Below are 18,820 nucleotides of genomic sequence, written 5' to 3'. Positions count from 1 at the left end.
TTTTTTGCAGTACGCGGGCCTCTCACTGTTGTGGCCTCTCCCGTTGCGGAGCACAGGCTCTGGACGTGCAGGCTCAGGCGGCCATGGCTCACAGGCCCAGCCGCTCCACAGCATGTGGGATCTTCCCGGACTGGGGCACGATCCCGTGTCCCCTGCATCTGCAGGCGGACTCTCAACCACTGCGCCACCAGGGAAGCCCCATTCTCTCCCTCTTGACTGGTTCTCTCTTACCAAAGAAAAGCCACACTCTTAACCCTGAAAGTACTCTTGAACTGTCTTATCAAAACATCAGAGAAAGGTCTGATTTTGCCTCTATTTACCTTTAAACTATTTGGCAACTCTTTAACTTCCCCTAGATGTCGACAGTCACTGACCTTAAATGTCACATCTAACTATAGTTCTTTCAGTCTTATTTCATAAAGAATCTCAACATTTGCCACTTTTGGTAAATTACCTTAGGTGGTATCTCAATGAATCATGTGAAGAAATGGTAAAAACAAAACCACAGATTGTAGTCCCCCTCCCCGTCCCAATTTGATTCATTAGGTCTCAGTGGGGTTCTAAGAGTTTCCTTTCTAATAAGTTTCCAAGAGACAGTGACATGCTGGCCCATACTTAGAGAACTGCCCGAGGCCATTAGCTTTCTCTGCATGATTAGGGTATGTTATCCCCATGACCACATTTCAGCTTGGAAGAAGTTGAAATGGTAGTTCTTTTAAAAACCAATGATGTGGGACATCTCTGGTGGTCCAGTGGTTAAGAATCCGCCTGCCAATGCAGGGTACACGGGTTCAAGCCCTGGTCTGGGAAGACTCCACATGCCGCGGAGCAACTAAGCCCGTGCACAACTACTGAGCCCACGTGCCACAACTACTGAAGCCCACGCGCCTAGAGCCCGTGCTCCGCGATAAGAGAAGCCACCGCAATAAGAAGCCCGTGCACCGCAACGAAGAGTAGCCCCCACTTGTTGCAACTAGAGAAAGCCTGCGCACAGCAACAAAGACCCAATGCAGCCAAAAAATTTAAAAAATTAATTAATTAAAAAATGATGCTGGAGTTTTACTCGTCTCCTTCACATTCAGCTGAAAATTCAGTCACGTTACCACAAGTAGCTATAAACGAGGCTAGAAAACTTAGATTTTAACTAAGGAGCCATGTGCCTAGGAAGGGGAGAACAGATTTTCACGAGGTTGATTATACTCTTCTGCAACCACTTAGCTTTAATATCTCTTATGAAGCTTTTGCAATGGTTTAAAATAAGGAGAACTATAAGGTAAAATATAACAAAAATAAGGAAATCTGGGTCACAGAAAATATAAGAGAAAGTACAATGTCAATACTGAAACTGGAGAACGTGGGTCAGAAATCCTAATATAAAGGCCACAAGCATCTTTTGCTAAGCCTGAAATATGGCTTTTATGTGTCTGGCATCGTTTCTGATTACTATTGATATAACTGGTATTAGCATGTTTTGCTTCAGATATTCAGCTCAGTAATTTTCCTCTGCTACTATACCTCCTTTAAAACGTATATTCAAAACTTAAAAGAGACCTACTGAATCAAATTCTGGGGGTGAGGCTCAACAGTCCCTGGTTTTAACAATACTCCGAATGATCCTTTGGGAAACCACTAAGAGGAAACCACAGAGAGTAGTAAATGTTACGTTTTTATGGAATGAAGACTGCAATAATGCTATTGGCTATGGCATTTAAGATGATTAATGATCTTTGGCACCATGGGGAGTTTTCTAAAAGCCCTCTAAGTGATTCTGATACATGCTAAGTTTTGAGAACCACTGCCTTAGGAGATGACAATGTGCTCTACCCTAAACCAAAACAACTGTTCTTTCAAGAAATAAAACCTCTTATTTAAGTCACTGTAACTTAGCACTTACCCTAATACAGTGTTTAATGAAAGAGACCCAGTAATTAAAACACAGCATAGATTCAAAGTCTGGCTCCACTACTCAGTAGCTGAATTTGGGCAAGTCACTTCATCTCTCTAAGCCCATTTCCTTACCTATATAAATGGACATAACAAAAATAGTACCTACTATCATAAAATAAGGCTATCATAAAAAGAGGTTATAAATTTTAAATGCACAGAAATAAGCAATAATGCTAACTGCTATTATAATTATTATTGAAATGGAAATTTGGTGAAATATAAAATGCAAAAATTCATTGCTCTGTGATAGGCTCCATTACTGAGAGACTAAAAGTGATACTTGGAGGTCAAAATAAGCCACTGGCCTATATAAAGAACATGTAATTTTAGCTCCTCTGTATAGTGTTTAAAAATTATGGCCCATCCTCAAAACCATTCTCTAGAACCTAAAAATCAATTAGTACTAATAACTCATCACATTTTATTTTCAGTCCCCCCTCATGATATCTATTCCTCTTTCCCAAGTGAAACCTTATCTATCAGTGCTCACTTTAAATACCAAATCTGCTATAGCCTTCCATGTTCCCCTAGCCTGAAATAGCTACTCTCCTTAAGTGGATTCATAACTAAATATAGAACTTAAGAGTTAAATTTGTATGGATCCTCTGCAAAAGCCCAAGTTAATGATCTGAGATCAAGATTCTCAAAATTGTTTACATCACTGTTACAGGTCTTTAACCATATTATACAATTAAGCTAGAAAACAGAGCTTTTAAAATTACCTGAAAAGATTCTCTGTTTTTACGCTGTCGTCGCCTTTCCCGAAGCAAACTCTTCTGTTTTTCTTCTTCTTCTTCCTTTTCTAAAGCCCGAATGTGTTCTTCAAAGCAAATTAACGCATCTTCTTTATCCATGTCTAGAATTTTTTTCAGTTAAAAAAAATTAAAACGTCAAATATCAGTAAAGAAAGCAGTTTACTTATTTGCATTAACTCCCTACAAAGTTCAAATTCGTTTTACCAAAATATTTATATTTAAACTCAAATATGACTTCTAATTATCTAAATAGGAAGTGTTCAAGGAAAATTTATTTATAACTTTTTTTTTTTTTTTTGGGCCATGGTGTGCGGCTTGTGGGATCTCAGTTCCCCGATCCAGGGATCAAACCTGTTGCGCCCCCTGCAGTGGAAGTGCGAAGTCCTAACCACTGGACCGCCAGGGAATTCCCACATGAAAAATTTCAAAAAGACCTCATTAAATCATAGCCCCCGAATCCGAGGATGAAACAGAGAAAACACATATGACACAAGTAATAAAACGAAAATAAAACTGCTGTGATAAATTTGTCAGCAATATCAGAATTACCCAAGGAGTTTTTCAAAGTACAGAATTCTAGGCCCTCCCTCAAACTTACTGAAGTATGGTATTCAAAAGGATAATCAAGAAAGCTGTAATTTAAAAAGCAACTAGGTAGATCAGAAAAAGACAGAACTTGGGGAAGCTTACTGTAAAGTAATGCTAATCCATTTTTTGCCTTTTGCAAGCAAATCTCTAAAGTCATTACCTCAAGAGGACAGCATGAGTAAAATGTGGTTATTAATTTGGTTCCCACTAAGTCACATATAAATGGCAAGGGACAATTTCAGGCTTTACCTAATAAACATTTGAAGAATACCTGATAAAGCTAACTTCAGATTTTGGGGGAAATATTTTGTCCTGAATCACAAAACTCAATTAGAAAGAAATATCCTATTTGGAAACAAACAAAACAGCTTTTCAGGGATGGACAAACAATTATGTAAAATTCAGTTAGTGATTGCATAAAAAAAGTGACCATTCTTCGCTGCTGGACAACTTTTAAAAAACTGTTCCTTCCACTTAGTCATCATTCTTACTCTGTAATTCTTCATCTTCTGCAAAAGTTGGATTATCCATCAGATACTGCTGGGCTTCAGACCAAGTAGTAGAGTATGTCACGTTAGCCATGTTGTCAAGTATGTTTTTTAAGGCTTCCCAATTTCTCTTTCGCAACTGCTTTGCTTGTTCCTAAATCAAAAATATGAATATATGTTTTGAATTTCAAATAAAGTATGACATATAAACTGTAATTAGTGAAGGTTTCTTCACATTCTAACTGATGTTCAAATTTCAAATGTTACCCATTTACTTTAAATACCAACACTCTTTACCTTTCCAGTGCTCTTGCCTAACTGCTTGGCTCTTACCTTCAAAATTTTTTTTTAACCTCTTGTCTAAAGCTGGAATCCCACCTCCCTCACCCCCTTGCAAAATCTCTCTTCCCACAACTATGCATTGTAGACACTGTCCAAACGAAAGTTATAAATCACACAACAGGTAAATGATAATGTGTTCAACCACTTTCAGCTATGTTCAAATTTTTGTCAATACTACTTACATTTCTGTAAGTCTCTTGGAAGATTGGACAGCATACAACTTAGTGCATAACAAAACAGAAATGAGCAAAACTAAATGTATTTGTAGCATAGTATTTTAGTGTTTTAAAACACTATCCTACAAATACATTTTAATGGTAATAATTACACATTACTGCTGTTCTTGTAAAATAATCATAAATAAATGCCTTATAAGCAAAAACACTGAGCATTTTTTCAAACCAACAAGCTAAAAATAAGTATTTTTCAAAGTGGGCATAAGACAGCCAATTAATGACAACCTAAGTATCAGCTGCACAAATCTCTACCTACTATGTTCACATCAGTACTTATTATTATAGGAGCTATTTTTAAATGTAACTTCTAATAAATAGATCTGTTGCACCATATAAACTAAATAAACCAACAAAAATGAACATGTTATAAAGTAACTCCTAAACAGGATGAAGAAAATCTTGTTTTATCAATAAACACCAGTAAGAGTAAATAATACCTTTTCTTTTTTTGAAAGAAAGAATAAAACATCTTCATAGATTTCAAGACGATCACGTTCTGATATTGCATTCCAGACTTCCATCTCTCCAAACATTTGCTCTGCTTTTCTGTTTGTTAAAAAGATTAAATGTTACTCTATACTATACCATAAAAATTTTAAACCATTTTAATTTTATTCTAAATTTAATACCACCAAATGAACACTCTTTTCCACTCTTAAGTTCATGATTGTATTATAAAAGAAAACTTTTGTATAAATTTTGTTGATTTTGTTTCAAATAAACAAGATGTGGTTTCACTGGTTCAAAAAAAAAAAGAAAACTTTTGGATAATTAAGAAAAAGAACAAAACAGCTTAGGCCTTGTTTTCTCCTTTAGAGATAGAGGAGATAATTCCAATTGAGCAATGTTTTGTAGTTAAGACTACCTGTACTTCTCAGGGTAGCGACAAACTGCCCATGGAACTAAATTACAGACTTCAATAACTGTAAGAAATTTAGTTAACAGATAAAATAGGACTATTGAAAGAAATGGAAGAGTTCTTCACTAAGGCTTTTCTGGAAAAGTGAGGAAAATAAGAAAACACATAGGGAAAATGAACGTAACAGCTTATTGCAAAGATGTTAATAATGAATTACAATTTTAAATAACAAAGCACTCCAAAAAGAAGAATGCTATATAAATGTAAATTTTCAAAAATGCTATATACATTATGAAAATAGCCTATTTCTATTCCACAAATACAAAAAAATCTGAATTCTTTTTTTTTTTTAACATCTGTTTTGGAGTATAATTGCTTTACAATGATGTATTAGTTTCTGCTGTAAAACAAAGTGAGTCAGCTATACATAAACATATATTCCCCTATCTCTCCCCCAACTTGCATCTTGAATTCTTATATTAAGGAGAAAGGAGTCAAGCTTTCATTATGAAATAAAGTCTTTCTCCTTTTTTTATTGCAGTCCCTAATTAAAAACTCAGTAAGTCTATGAATTCCACATTTAACTACTGATTTATCTTTTACCTTATGAAACTGTCACATTCACAATCATTTAGCTTTAATGAACATCTGAATCAGTTACTGCACTTGGTAAAAAGTCTGACACAGAAACAGTACAGTAAACATATACCATGATCAGTAAAAATCTTACTTGTATCTAGTTGTGGAAGTCATTTTTTCATGATTTTCAAGAAAACGCTGAAAGGATTCCTTAGCCTCTTTGTATTTGGATCTTGCTTCTTCTTTTTCTTCTTTCTCTGTCTGGACTTTATAAGCATTAAAGGCCTGCTTTTTTTCACTCAACTTTGCTAAAGCACTAAATAGAAAAATATCATATAAGAGTAAATGAACGTAAGATGATCAAGTGTTAGTGCTTTGAAAAAACAATAAATTTCATTCACAAATTAAGAAAATGTCAGTAAGTTACTAAAGATAGCAAATAATTACAGAAAATAATTTCTACTTTAAAAATAATTCTAACATCTATAGCAGGGTGCCCAGACTATATGACAAGCCTTTTAACTTTTTTGGTTCTTATCAGACATAAAGCAACTCAATTATTGGTATCCAAAATAACAGAAGACCATGGAGTGAAAAGTTGTATTATTTTACATAATTTAAATTTTCTAGGCTTAGTTTGCTCAAGGTGGAAAGTAAATTAAAAAAACAAACTGTTACCTGTATCGTGGATCATTAATGATCATTTTCATAGCTTGCTCCCATGAAGCATTAGATGGTACCCGCTGAAAATCATTTAATGAAAAGTTAAAATTTCACACAAATATAGTAAGTCATACAACAGGGAACAAAGTATAATACTCACTGCAAACATCAATCACTTCCCTTTGCAGGAGTTTGAAAAAAGGTCTAAAAAATAATTCATTGAAGCAAGCAAATCTGTGTAATGTATCTATAGACTAAAAAGAACAACTGAAATTTAAACAGACCATGAATACTTCTTTCTCAGACTATTGATTAGAAGACAGAACAATTTTTATGAATAAAAAACCTTATATTAAATACTGAGGTGGAATGTGCTGTGTAGTACCTTACACATTCTTTTTGGTTGAAAGTCAGTTTCTCAAAGTTAAAAAGAGAAAAAAGACAACTTTAGCTCATTTTCAGTCACAGCCGTTTATAAGATTAGTATTTTTAATAAAAGCATCAAGGTACAAACTGCACTGAAGGATAATTTCATTTATTAGATACTTAAAATAAAAATCTCTATTATAAATACCTTTTCCTTCAATAATTCTTTAAATGCTTGCTTTGCTTCCTCCTTTGTATTCCAAGTATATGTTTTTTTTGCTGGTTGGCTTTCTTCCTCCTCCTTTTTGGGAGTAAAACTAGAGAGAAATTTATACACTGTATTTACAATTTAAATAAACACTTGCTTCATTTAGGAAAATAATATTTTATTATTATTTGTTTGCTGTTGAGGTAAACAAATAAACTTATTTGACAAGTTTAGAATAAAGTCTCCATGAGACACATTTAATGCAACATAAAGAAATAAAAGTACTATATAGTTTTTTCCTCTAACATTTGGTTATTAAGACCTTGTACAAAGGCTAAAATAAACATTTATACTACAACACTAGTTTCACTAGCCCACAAGTTAATACTTTCAAATGGCTTATAAAACTTATTCAGCGTCCTCATTTTAGTGTCTTAATAATAGGATTTGGACAAGTGTGCATAAAATATAAAAAAGATGTAGAGATCAATCTAAATCGGGATTGGCAAACTACAACCCATGGGTCAAATCCATCCTGCTGCCGATTTCTGTAAATACAGCTTTACTGGAACATGGCCCTGCTCAAGAGTTTGCATACTGATTATGGCTGACTGCGTACTACCACAGCAGAATTGAGTCATTGTGACAGACTGTATCACCAACAAAACCAAAAGTATTTACTCTTTGAAGGTTTATGAAAAAGTCTGCTAACACTGATCTCAAACAGAAAGAATTACCCAAGAATTGTCAACTGTACTTGTTTGAGGGATCTTTATGAAAAAGTTGTATAATCTTAACATTTCTTCCTTTATAGAAGAGAATGCAGGAAAAGACAAATCAAAAAACAAACCCCACCCCCCACCTTTAAGTTGAATGCATATTCTGGAATACATACTAATAAAAAATACAATTAATTCATACCCTCTGAATCAAGTAACCTTACTTTGGAGTATTTATTTAAAATCATCAAAAATATTGTAAAGAGCACAGCCAAAAGTTACGAGCTGTAAATGATCTACGTTCAAAGTAATTAAAATCAAGTTCATTATACTGACTCAAGTACTATAATAAGGAAACAAAAAAGGAAGCAGAAAACAGTTGTTTGTTAAAAATGTGAAAAACAAATTATTGTGAAAAAATACAATAGGTATGAAAAGATGTAAAACAATATTATTCTAGAAGGGCTAAATGTCTATCAGTAGGAGAATACTGAAATTAATGTATATATAAATAATATCATGTTGAATATTAATTATATAAATAATAATCAACACGATAGGATTGGATCTCTACTGATGTAGACATCTCTGATATATTTTTAAAATTTAAAATATGCATGTATTTTAAATGCACAAAAAAGGAAGAAGGATATAATTAAAATGTTAACTCACTCTTTTACGCCTTCAAATATACTATATAGATATCTTTTTAAACTTCTAAAACATCAGAAAAAATTATAAAGCTATTTTCATACTTTGGAAAATGAACATTAAAATTAATCAAAAAAGTTTATAAAAGGGGGTAGGAAGATGAAATCAATATACTTAAATATTAAGATGGGTGATCATGTTTGGATCTTGACATCATGATTTTTTAATATTTTTTAATGTATGTGGATATCTTTAAAATCAAGAAGCACAGCTCAAGGTTACTTTTTATAGCTATAAAAAGCACAGCCATATGAAATATTACTAGATCATAGGGTACATACAAACTGTAAACTTAGAGATACAGCTATTTGGCCTTATTAAAAAGTTGTACCAATTTAACCTCACTAACAGTTTTCCTGTACACTGTTAAGTGTTATCTTGATTTTTGTCTACTTGATTTTTGCTTGTTTGTTCAATACTGAACTACAGCAACTTCCCTGCAGTGCTGTAGTAAGCCATATTTCAGAATGAAATAGAAAATCAATAATTCTGATCCTGTCTTTACTTAAAATTTTATTCTATTAATCATGGGATTTTTGCATTGATTTTGATTTAAAATACTGCATTTTGATTACTAAGTTTTTGGCACCCCTTCAAATTTGTCTCTTACCCTATCACCAGCTCTGCTTCCTAAACTTGTGTGGATTAGTTTTGCAACAGTTTGAAAGCATGACCCCACAAAACTCAATCTCAAAAATTATCCATTATCTAAAGGCTTATGTTTTGATTCTCAAAAAACTTTTATTAAACATTTAATGGCCACTGACTAGATCAGCAATTTCTTATATTAATGAAGTCTGGTACTGATTTGCAGAAAACAAGTTACTAAACTTACTCAGCTACAGTTTCCTGCTTAGATGTTTCTTCTCCAGTATTACTAGACACTTCAACACTTTGATCCTGAACAGCAGGGGTACTAGTAAGTTGTGCTTGTTCTTCAGTCGAAATTGTTACTGTATTTTCATTATCTACAACAGTAGCAACAATCGAAGTAACCTCAGGCTCAGGAACAACTGGAACAGTTCCACCCACAGTACTAGAAGCAGAGGTGGAAACACTTGCATTGGCTGCAGCAGCAGCTGCTGCTGCTGCAGCTGCTGCAGCAACAACAGCAGCTGCTGCTTCTGCAGCAGCCATGGTGCTCATTGTGGTTGGAATTTCTGTTGTAGGAACTGGGGCTGTTGATGTGGTGCACTCTTCTTGTTTACTATGTATTTAAAAAAGAGAAAGCTAGTCAGTTCATTATGAATAATCGCAAAGCCAAATAAAGTTAGTTTTAAATTATCATAAAATCAAATGAATAAGAGAAACTACTATAAGGGAAAAACGGCAGTGCTGCCAAACTATTAAGCCATTCAAAAAGATTAAAACCACAGTATGAAACTGAATTACTTTGATTTAATTAAGCAAACATTCGTGATAATGTATGATAGGCACTCATGCAACAATCTGCATTTCCCAAAGTCCAATAACTGTTTTCATTTACAAAATGTCCTATCAGATTGTATTATGCCATAAAATTTGACCTATATCATTAATTTCATTTCACCCATTAAAAGGAAAACCTGAGTAAAGGAAGGGAGATAATACTGATACAATACTTCATCCGTTCCCAAATTAATTCAAATCAAATTTTGGACTTTTCTGTAACAGTTTTTGTTAAGGATGCTGTCCAAATTCTAATAACTGTCTGGGAAAGCACCAAGTGTGTATCTTGAGTAAATATCTCTTTCCCTACCCCAAATCCTCTGAAGACATCAAACTATCAGGCCTACCATGCTAAATACTATTTATACAGTTAAAACAAGGATGTTATAGGAGATACTAAATTTGTAAATATGTACTGATGTCCAAAACTGCTTACCTGCTTTCTTCAGCTTTGATCATTGCTATTAAAGAGAAAAAAAGAACAGTTACGTACTACATAGCTTTTAAATACAATCAATGAAAACAGACTTTAAAAGGAGATAAAAGTTCTATACAGTAAGATTTACCACCCTTTAAAAAAAAAAATCACTACATTTATAGAGCAAAGGTTCTGTAAATTCCAGGGCAGCAATTAAAGAATAAAACCAAACTTTAAATAACAGCAAGTTTTAGGAAAGCTTCTTCCCACAATGCTACTTTCTCAAAGGCTGTTGGCTACTGCAAAAACTCCCTGAAAGTATCTGCATAATTCTGGAATAAAATAAGTTACTTTCCCCAGGGATAAAACTACTTGTTTTTTGTTTTTTTTAAAGATACTAAATTCAAAATGGGGTCGAATGTATGTTATGAAATTCCAGCACATATATACTAGCATTGACAGGTAGATAGATAGTTATGCACACCAACTATTTGTAATAGGGTTATATCAGAAATGAGCTTGATATTTCTTACATGAATGAACTCAGAATCTACCTATCTACAATATTATTATTAGCCAATGCTAGTATAGAAGTATAAATTGAGCTTTAAAGATCTGTACTCAATATTTCAGCTTTCATTCTAGTTAAAGTAAATTTTCCTTTACGGGTAACAAAGATATCTCATTTATTCAGCATTATTAGGGAATGAGGTGCTCCATGTAAATGATAATATAAGCTTAACTCTATGAAAATATTTTTAAAACTTATCCCCTTTTAAAGGAAATCTGTTTAGTATGGCTGACAAAACATACTAAAGGGGTTATCATTACGAATTAACAAATATTTCGGATAATGACCATCCAAGCTAATGAGATGACACAGGGAAAAGGTAAATAGACGTAAGACCACAGTGCCTTTAAGAAATTTTTATTCTCACTTTCCTGTCAGAAGTTGTTATACGTTGCAGACTACTTTATTAGCCCCATTCTCCTATAATCTGTTGCTTCTAAGCCAATAGTTTATGACACCAGATTCTATTAGAAGAGTAAAAGAACTAAATTCTCAATTCCTACTCTGAATCTCTGCTATTTTAAGCCCTAGGTTTTATATTACGTAGTATTTCTAGATTCTCAGGGATATTCTGAATAGTTGAGGATGTTGGAAAATTCTCCTTTTGTAAGTGAGGCATAGTATTCTATTTACTTTAATTCTCCCATAATAAACATAAAGGCTATTCTGCAGTGTTGTGCTAAAATAAAATCAGCATTAAATGTAGAGTCTTACACTATATTAACAAAATTTTAAGTGATAAGAGTTCAAGGTTCTCTGCTATCTGCTGAGTTGTCACATATTCCATGTGTGCACCAACACTCATAGCTGTCCTTAGAAATATCGTATATGATGTTTTTGTTCAATTTTCCAATAGTAAATGATGTTTTTTGTTTAAAAAAGAAAGTAAAAAGTACAATGTTAAAAGCTACAAGCTCATTTATAATATAACCCTTAAATGAAAGGAATTCTTTGAATTAGAGATTTCTCACTGCAGATTTATCCAATTATGGTTAGTGAACATTCGTGACATACTCTTAAAATGTTAAATAATGACAGAAAATGAATTATCAAAGCAGCTCACCATGCAGGTTTGATTTTGTAATAAGACTTCCAGCAACAATGGTATTCTGGTATCCTAGTTTCAGTGGAATCAAATCAAATAAAAATCTATTTAAAATCTATAGAACCGAGTTCTAGAGCAACAAGAAAATAAGAGCCCATAAAACTGTTACACCATTTAAAACGTTCTAATCACTTAATTAAAAAATATAAGGCCTTTGTTTGAACAATCCTATTTATGAAGGACTGTTCCAATGTGAATGACATATATACATAAAAAAGTAACATTAAAAATTATCTTTCCCTGTTTTACCTTCAAGATCTTCAAGTTCTTTAGGTTTCGCCCAGCGGGATTCTTTCGTTTGAGAATTGTAATAGTAAGGCTTTCCAGAGTCAGATTTGTACTCCTTCCAAGGGCATTTAGATAAAAGTTGCTAAAGCAAAATAAAAACCTTCAGTTAACAGTAATATACTTAGCATCTTTCATCATTTACATCACTGTTTTTACTACATACTATCAACCCATACAATTCTAAAGCTTGCGAGATGGTGATAACATAAGCTACCAACTATAGGACACTTACTAACTGTTATTTGAATATATTATGTTTGTCTAAGGTAATGTACCTATTAAGGGGCAAAGACAAGATTCAAAACCAGGTCTATTTGAATTTCAAACCCTATGTGCTCTTGCCATTTACATCCCACCATAGGTAAAAATTACCATCCATATTTCACAAACAGGCTTCTTAAATACTAATACAAGTAGGAAAAACATAAAATTTGGGAGAAACCAAAGTCTGATCTGGTTATGCTTAGATTTCAGTTTCACAAACAATTTATTACAAACCTATGTGAACTACCTTATGTAAGGAAGCATTGTTATGTATGATATACTTAAAACCTAATATACAGAACCTGTTAGGGTGGAATGAGAATGCTACTGAAAACTCAAATTTAATCAGTGTCTTGGGCAAATATCTATGTCAGTATTGGGATAAATAAAAAATTTTATCATCTGCCAACTTCCCCTCCCAAGTACTGCTGTTCTATAATTAGTGTGGTGGCCTGGAAAATATTTTTACCTCCTCAAATTCTTAATTAAGAGAAGGAAAAAAAGAATATGCTGCCTACTAGGAAAAACTTCAAGTATAGCTTTGAAATGCCAGATCAGCTCTTACTTAGGACTCCAGACTTCCTAATTAAACCACAGGTAATATTGCTTACTTAGTTTATTCCTTCAATCTTATTTTCATATCTGTATATTTTGAATGGTAAAATTTACAACATAAAATTAAATATACATACTTTGGGGGGGGGATATTTTCCAAAGAGACAATTTCCCATTCTAAAAGATGGAAGTATTTGTATTTGTAATTTAACTTCATCTCCATTATCCTAGCCCCACTGGAAAACTGTAAGAGCCCAGTAGACGATATCTGAAATCACTCAGGTTTGCTATAAAGAGGAAAACAAATAAAGGGCAAGCAGAGAGAGAGTACTTTTTTTCTTCCAATTTATTCTTTAAATACCTTTCTTAAATTGATACCACCTGACAAAGGTTCCTGAGCAGGGGCAAATATCAGTAAACAAAACTGGTCTGCCTATAGAAGGGAATGAATTTTATTTGTCTTTTTGCTGATTGGTGTGACTGTATAAACCCTTTTCTCCTCTGAATGCCTTTGTACCATCCTTTTCTGATATAAGCAATACTATTCTTTGGAAAGCCAAATACCCACCAAAATCCTAAAAAAAAAAAAAAAAAAGACCCAATCTATTTAATCTCTAAATTCCAGTCCTCAAACTTTTACCTCAGCAGGAGTTTTAAGATCATCTGGTTTCTCCCAAGTAGACTGTTTGGTTTCAGTATTATAGTAGTAGGTCCTTCCATCAGGTGATTTATGTTCAGTCCACATTGATTTCTAAAGAAAAATAATTATAAAAAGATTTAAATTATTTAACAGTGCCACTGTAAATAAATATCAATATCATTAGTTTCAAAGCAATATATGAAGAAATTAAAAGTATAAAATGGGCATACTTTTGACAGTTATTTAGAATAATTGATCAATGCAAGCAGGGAGGTAACTGAAAATAGAATATCTAACCCAAAGAATATTTACATCAAGTTGGACAAAGTTCTAAATTGACATGCCATAAAGATGCAGGCATCAAAATCAGAAAGGATGCCTTTGTATGACAATCAGAACTTAATAATCAACAAGATGAAATTTAACAGGGATAAAATGTGAATACAAATGCCTCAACACAAGATGAGTAAGATAAAGTTTTACATGAAACTAGTTTGATACAGAATATAAATCCACTAATGGGGTCCAAAAGAACTACTAAGAAACTACTAAAAGTTATTAGTAAGACCTCAAGTATCAACAGACATGATAGCTCAAATAAAGGTTGCGTAAGGGGCTTCCCTGGTGGTCCAGTGGTAAAGAATCCGCCTTCCAATGCAGGGGACACAGGTTCTATCTTTGGTCGGGGAACTAAGATCCCACATGCTGCAGGGCAACTAAGCCCGCAGGCCGCAACTAAAGAGCCTACATGCTGCAAACTACAGAGCCCACACGCTCTGGAGCCTGCACGGCACAACTAGAGAGAGGCCCGCGCACTGGAACTAGAGAGAAGCCCGCGCGCCACAACGAAGACCTGACACAGTCAAAAAAATAAAGAAAATAAATAAATAAAAGGTTGGTTAAGAGTTTTATAAGGTCACCATATATACACATGTGCACAAACACAAAATAATAATAATAATAAAAGGGGCTGGGAGGAACCTTTGAGAGATGATAGATGTCTATGGTCTTGGTGATAGTTTCATGGATGTGTATTTATTCCCCAAATCATCCAGTCATACACATTTAATATGTATAGCTTTTCATATGTCAATCATACCTTAATAAAGTGGTTTTTAAAAAGCAGTTTTACAAAGAATCATGAATGAATGAATTACTGGATGAGATCAAAGGTACTAAGCCCAATTCTGGCCACCAGATTTTTCAGACTAAAGTATGCTCAAAAAAGGGTTATAAAAATGATCTATACCAAATTTCTTCAAATCTGAAACAAAAGATTGTTGTACATTCCTCTAAGGAAGAAAAGGTAAAGTCACTGTCAAACCATCACATTTTTTATCACTCAGATTTATGTTAAACGTTTTGAAAGGACTTATTCTTACTTATTAGACTTAGGTTTTATCTCCTATCACTCCTGTGAATACATAAAAAGGAAAATAGGCAAATAAAATAATTAATCTATTCCTTAAACTTTACACTCAGACCCCTTATTGTATCCAAGGTGCTAATGTCCATTATATTTCCACACAATACCATCCATCCCCTGTTGCATACCAAGAATCCTACTAATAATGCAGCATTTCTGAAAAGCAAAACGAAACAAGCCATAAAATAACTGAAAACCACTGCTACTGGTTCTTAACTTTCTCCTTACCTATTTAAAACTGGCTTACCTTTCTTCCCTCCTTATCAACTTTACTGAGTAATGGAGCAGATCTACTTTTGATTTCTGCTTTGGGAATGTGGCTAAACACATGTGATTCATTGCTTTTCCTACTCTCTCACATAATCATTTTATTCCTAGCTGATAAAAGAGTGTTGTGCCATTATTTCTAGGATTTTCTTGCAAACCACGGACATTCAGTCTTCTGATGTTGGCACTTTTACTGTTCAGTCATGCACAACTAGGTGATAAGTGCTGCCTGGAGAACGAAGATCATAGGACATCATGGATGATAGAATGCATTCCAATTTCAGATGTGTTAAATGTTGAAATATGCTAATTGAAAACTGTATAAGGAATATTTGCAAATTGTGGGGATGGAGAACAAGAAAAGACGACCTAAGGAGGACATAAATCAATGTAATTTTAACAAAAGTAGATGAGGTAAGATGATTATTTTCTGTAATTTCTGAGAAAAGAACTAGAGTTAAGTGAAGAAATTACAGACCGCCATTAGAATTCACAGAAAAGAACTTAACCAAATTTGGGTTGTTTAATACAAAACGGCCCTTGCTATAGAGATTTGTTAAGTCCATTCTGTAAAGAGTCTGACACGACCACTTACAGAATCTTACAGATTTCTGAATGATATACCAGGATGATTAGATAATTCCAAAGGTGTATTTAAATTCCTTAACTTGTTCTAGTACCTCTGCAGAATATGACAACTATAATCTCTCTGGAGCAAACATTAAATAACTGCTGAAAAATATTTAGCTTGCTGTTATTCACCTATTTTAACATCCTATAATGAAAAAGTGGTGCAATAAGAGACATATATGGAAGCTTCTTCAATTGTACGCATAATGCTTTATTTCATAAATTAAGTGATATTAAGAGAGATAAAGAGGTCTGTATTTCTTATTAAAATAAAAATGAACTCAGTACCAACTCAGGATTGCACTAACTAAGAAGAAATCTATTAAGTTCCAAAATTATATTTAAACTTCCCAAGTCACATTTGCTAAAGGCATCAAGGAAAGAGGAAGTTCACCAGAAATAAACATATGAGATAATGGAATGAAAAAGAAAGGGACTATGTACACTTGATCAAACATGAGAAGAGAAGTATACAAACTAGTAAAACAAATAGTAAGCAATTTAGTATTCACTATCTATTACTTTATTTGAATTTTACAACTGTACTACAAAGCAGGTAAGACCATTATCCGCATTTTACAAATTAAAAAATCAAGGCTTAGGAGGGTTAACAACTTGCTCATAATGATTCAGGAAATAAATGATAAAACTAGAACAGTTCAGTAATTTCTGCCTTAAAAAAAACACATTTTACCCACCGTGAAATACTGTTTCAAGCTTGTATTCAGGGACAGTCTAATTATCAATAAGAACAGATGAATTCTGGCCAACTACTAAGTATTAAGCCCTGTACTAATTGCTTTGCATCAATTATCAGTTAATTCTTTTAATAACCCTATGAGACAGGTACCATTTACTATCCCTACTTTATAGAAGAGAAAATGGAGCACAAGAAAGTAAAGTAATATGACCATGGTAACATAGCTAGCTTAAGTTCATTACAACATTGTCCTAGCCCAAACTAAGGTCCTACTATGGATCAAGGCTCCAACTGTTTGCATCAACAGAAATGAAATCATTTCAGACAGGAATATAAATTCTGTACAAATGTCTTAAGCAATAATCAAATTCACTTATAAAAGTCAAGTTTGGAGTGGAAAAAGTAATTTATCTGATAAATTTTTTGCTCTTTTTTCTTAGAAATATCTGATCTGCAACTTAAAGTAAAATTATAAAATGTCTTGCTTCTGGCCAAAACTAATAATTAATATTTTAAAAGAAAAATTTAAAAACAAATGTATCTGAATGTTGAGTGTAAGATGAAGAGTGGCATAAAGAATATATCAACAACTAACAACTGGAGAGTTATCTTCATAGTATAAAATATGACCTATGCAAGTAGTTACTAAGTACTGATAGTCATATTAGCACAGTCTATTAATAAGACTCATTTTCCTACAAAATTACTATTTTTTTTTAAACATAAGACCTCTCTAGAGCAATAAGCAAATGCTACCTATCAAAGACTTAGACTGTCTTTGCAAAACTGGGAAAAACCTAACAAAGACCTAAATGTATATTCTAAATGAGCTAAAGCCAGGACACTACTTTTAACCTTAAGGTTAGTTTCTTTGGGGCACTGCAGGAGTTATTAAGATATTCATTGCTTTGGAGCCTTAGTATTACTCTGCACTTTCATCACAGATGACACCATTCCCAAAACTATTTTCTTACTGACACACTTATTGTAATAATAAAAAACTGATGACACAAATGGCAGTCCTGGACAATCAACGGAAAGTAAACATTTTTACAAACGATAAACTGGGAGTATATATTTACAAAACAAGGGATTAAAAAATCATTGCCCTTAACATACACAACTCTGTTACCATCAATAAGAAAAGACATTCTAATGGAAATACAAACATGGCCACTAACAGAACTCAATACAGATAACATAATTGGATGTTCAACTTCATTAGTAAATGAAGAAAGTGCACATTAAAATGAAACGTTCTGCTCATCAGATGAATGACAAAGAGCAGCTGTACGCAATGTTAAAAGGGTGTGAAGAAAAGGGTACTCTCAGGCTACTGTTGGGAACAGAATTAGTATTATTTCTCTGAAGGTCAATTTAGTAGTTCTTATCAAATCAAAAATGCAAACATAATCTCTTGATCCTGAAGTTTCACTCTACAAAATCCCATTTGTATAGCTGCAAAGACTGTACAAGGATAGTCTCTTCCAGATTACTAATAGTGGTGACAAGATAGAGATAAATCAATAACCCCCCAATGACAGTTCAATTACAGTCCATTCATACTACAAACTCTCTTATACAGGTCGTTTTTTTTTTTTTTTTTTTTTTTGCGGTACGCGGGCCTCTCACTGTTGTGGCCTCTCCCGTTGCGGAGCACAGGCTCTGGACGCGCAGGCTCAACGGCCATGGCTCACGGGCCCAGCCGCAGAGCGGCATGTGGGATCTTCCCGGACCGGGGCACGAACCCCTGTCCCCTGCATCGGCAGGTGGACTCTCAACCACTGTGCCACCAGGGAAGCCCAGGTCTATTTTTAATATAATGAAAAATGTCTAAGATGCAGCACTAAATAAAAAAAGCAAAACACTGTAACAAATGATGTAGCAGCACAATAGATACTGAAAATATCTGAAAGGCAAGAACAAAACAAACCCCCAAAACAAAAACCTGGGGTATAAGGAAAACAAATGCACATGTATAATTATCAAGAGAGCAATTATCAAGAGAGCTAATATACTTTTCAGATTCAAAAAAGCTAGTCAACCATTGGGTTGTGAATTAATTCA

General features: G+C 33.6%; 1 protein-coding gene across 4 annotated transcripts in view; it reads right to left on the bottom strand.

Annotated features, from left to right (window-relative positions):
• The window catches only part of PRPF40A (pre-mRNA processing factor 40 homolog A), a 54,834-nt gene that overhangs the window by 9,550 nt on the left and 26,464 nt on the right, over positions 1-18,820 (bottom strand). For all 4 annotated transcript variants that reach the window (XM_060152873.1, XM_060152875.1, XM_060152876.1 and 1 more), the window contains exons 6-16: positions 13,731-13,841; positions 12,233-12,353; positions 11,942-11,995; positions 10,326-10,350; positions 9,297-9,668; positions 7,032-7,140; positions 6,473-6,537; positions 5,946-6,110; positions 4,794-4,902; positions 3,782-3,932; positions 2,670-2,803 (exon numbers count right to left, since the gene is read on the bottom strand). In XM_060152873.1, coding sequence (XP_060008856.1) covers positions 2,670-2,803; positions 3,782-3,932; positions 4,794-4,902; positions 5,946-6,110; positions 6,473-6,537; positions 7,032-7,140; positions 9,297-9,668; positions 10,326-10,350; positions 11,942-11,995; positions 12,233-12,353; positions 13,731-13,841 — 1,416 coding nt within the window. The remainder of the gene's footprint in view (positions 1-2,669; positions 2,804-3,781; positions 3,933-4,793; positions 4,903-5,945; positions 6,111-6,472; positions 6,538-7,031; positions 7,141-9,296; positions 9,669-10,325; positions 10,351-11,941; positions 11,996-12,232; positions 12,354-13,730; positions 13,842-18,820) is intronic.

Source organism: Lagenorhynchus albirostris, chromosome 6 (genome assembly GCF_949774975.1).
Source record: "Lagenorhynchus albirostris chromosome 6, mLagAlb1.1, whole genome shotgun sequence".
Lineage (NCBI taxonomy): Eukaryota > Metazoa > Chordata > Mammalia > Artiodactyla > Delphinidae > Lagenorhynchus > Lagenorhynchus albirostris.
Note: the sequence above shows the minus strand (reverse complement) of the source record. Positions and strands in the feature narration are given on the sequence as shown.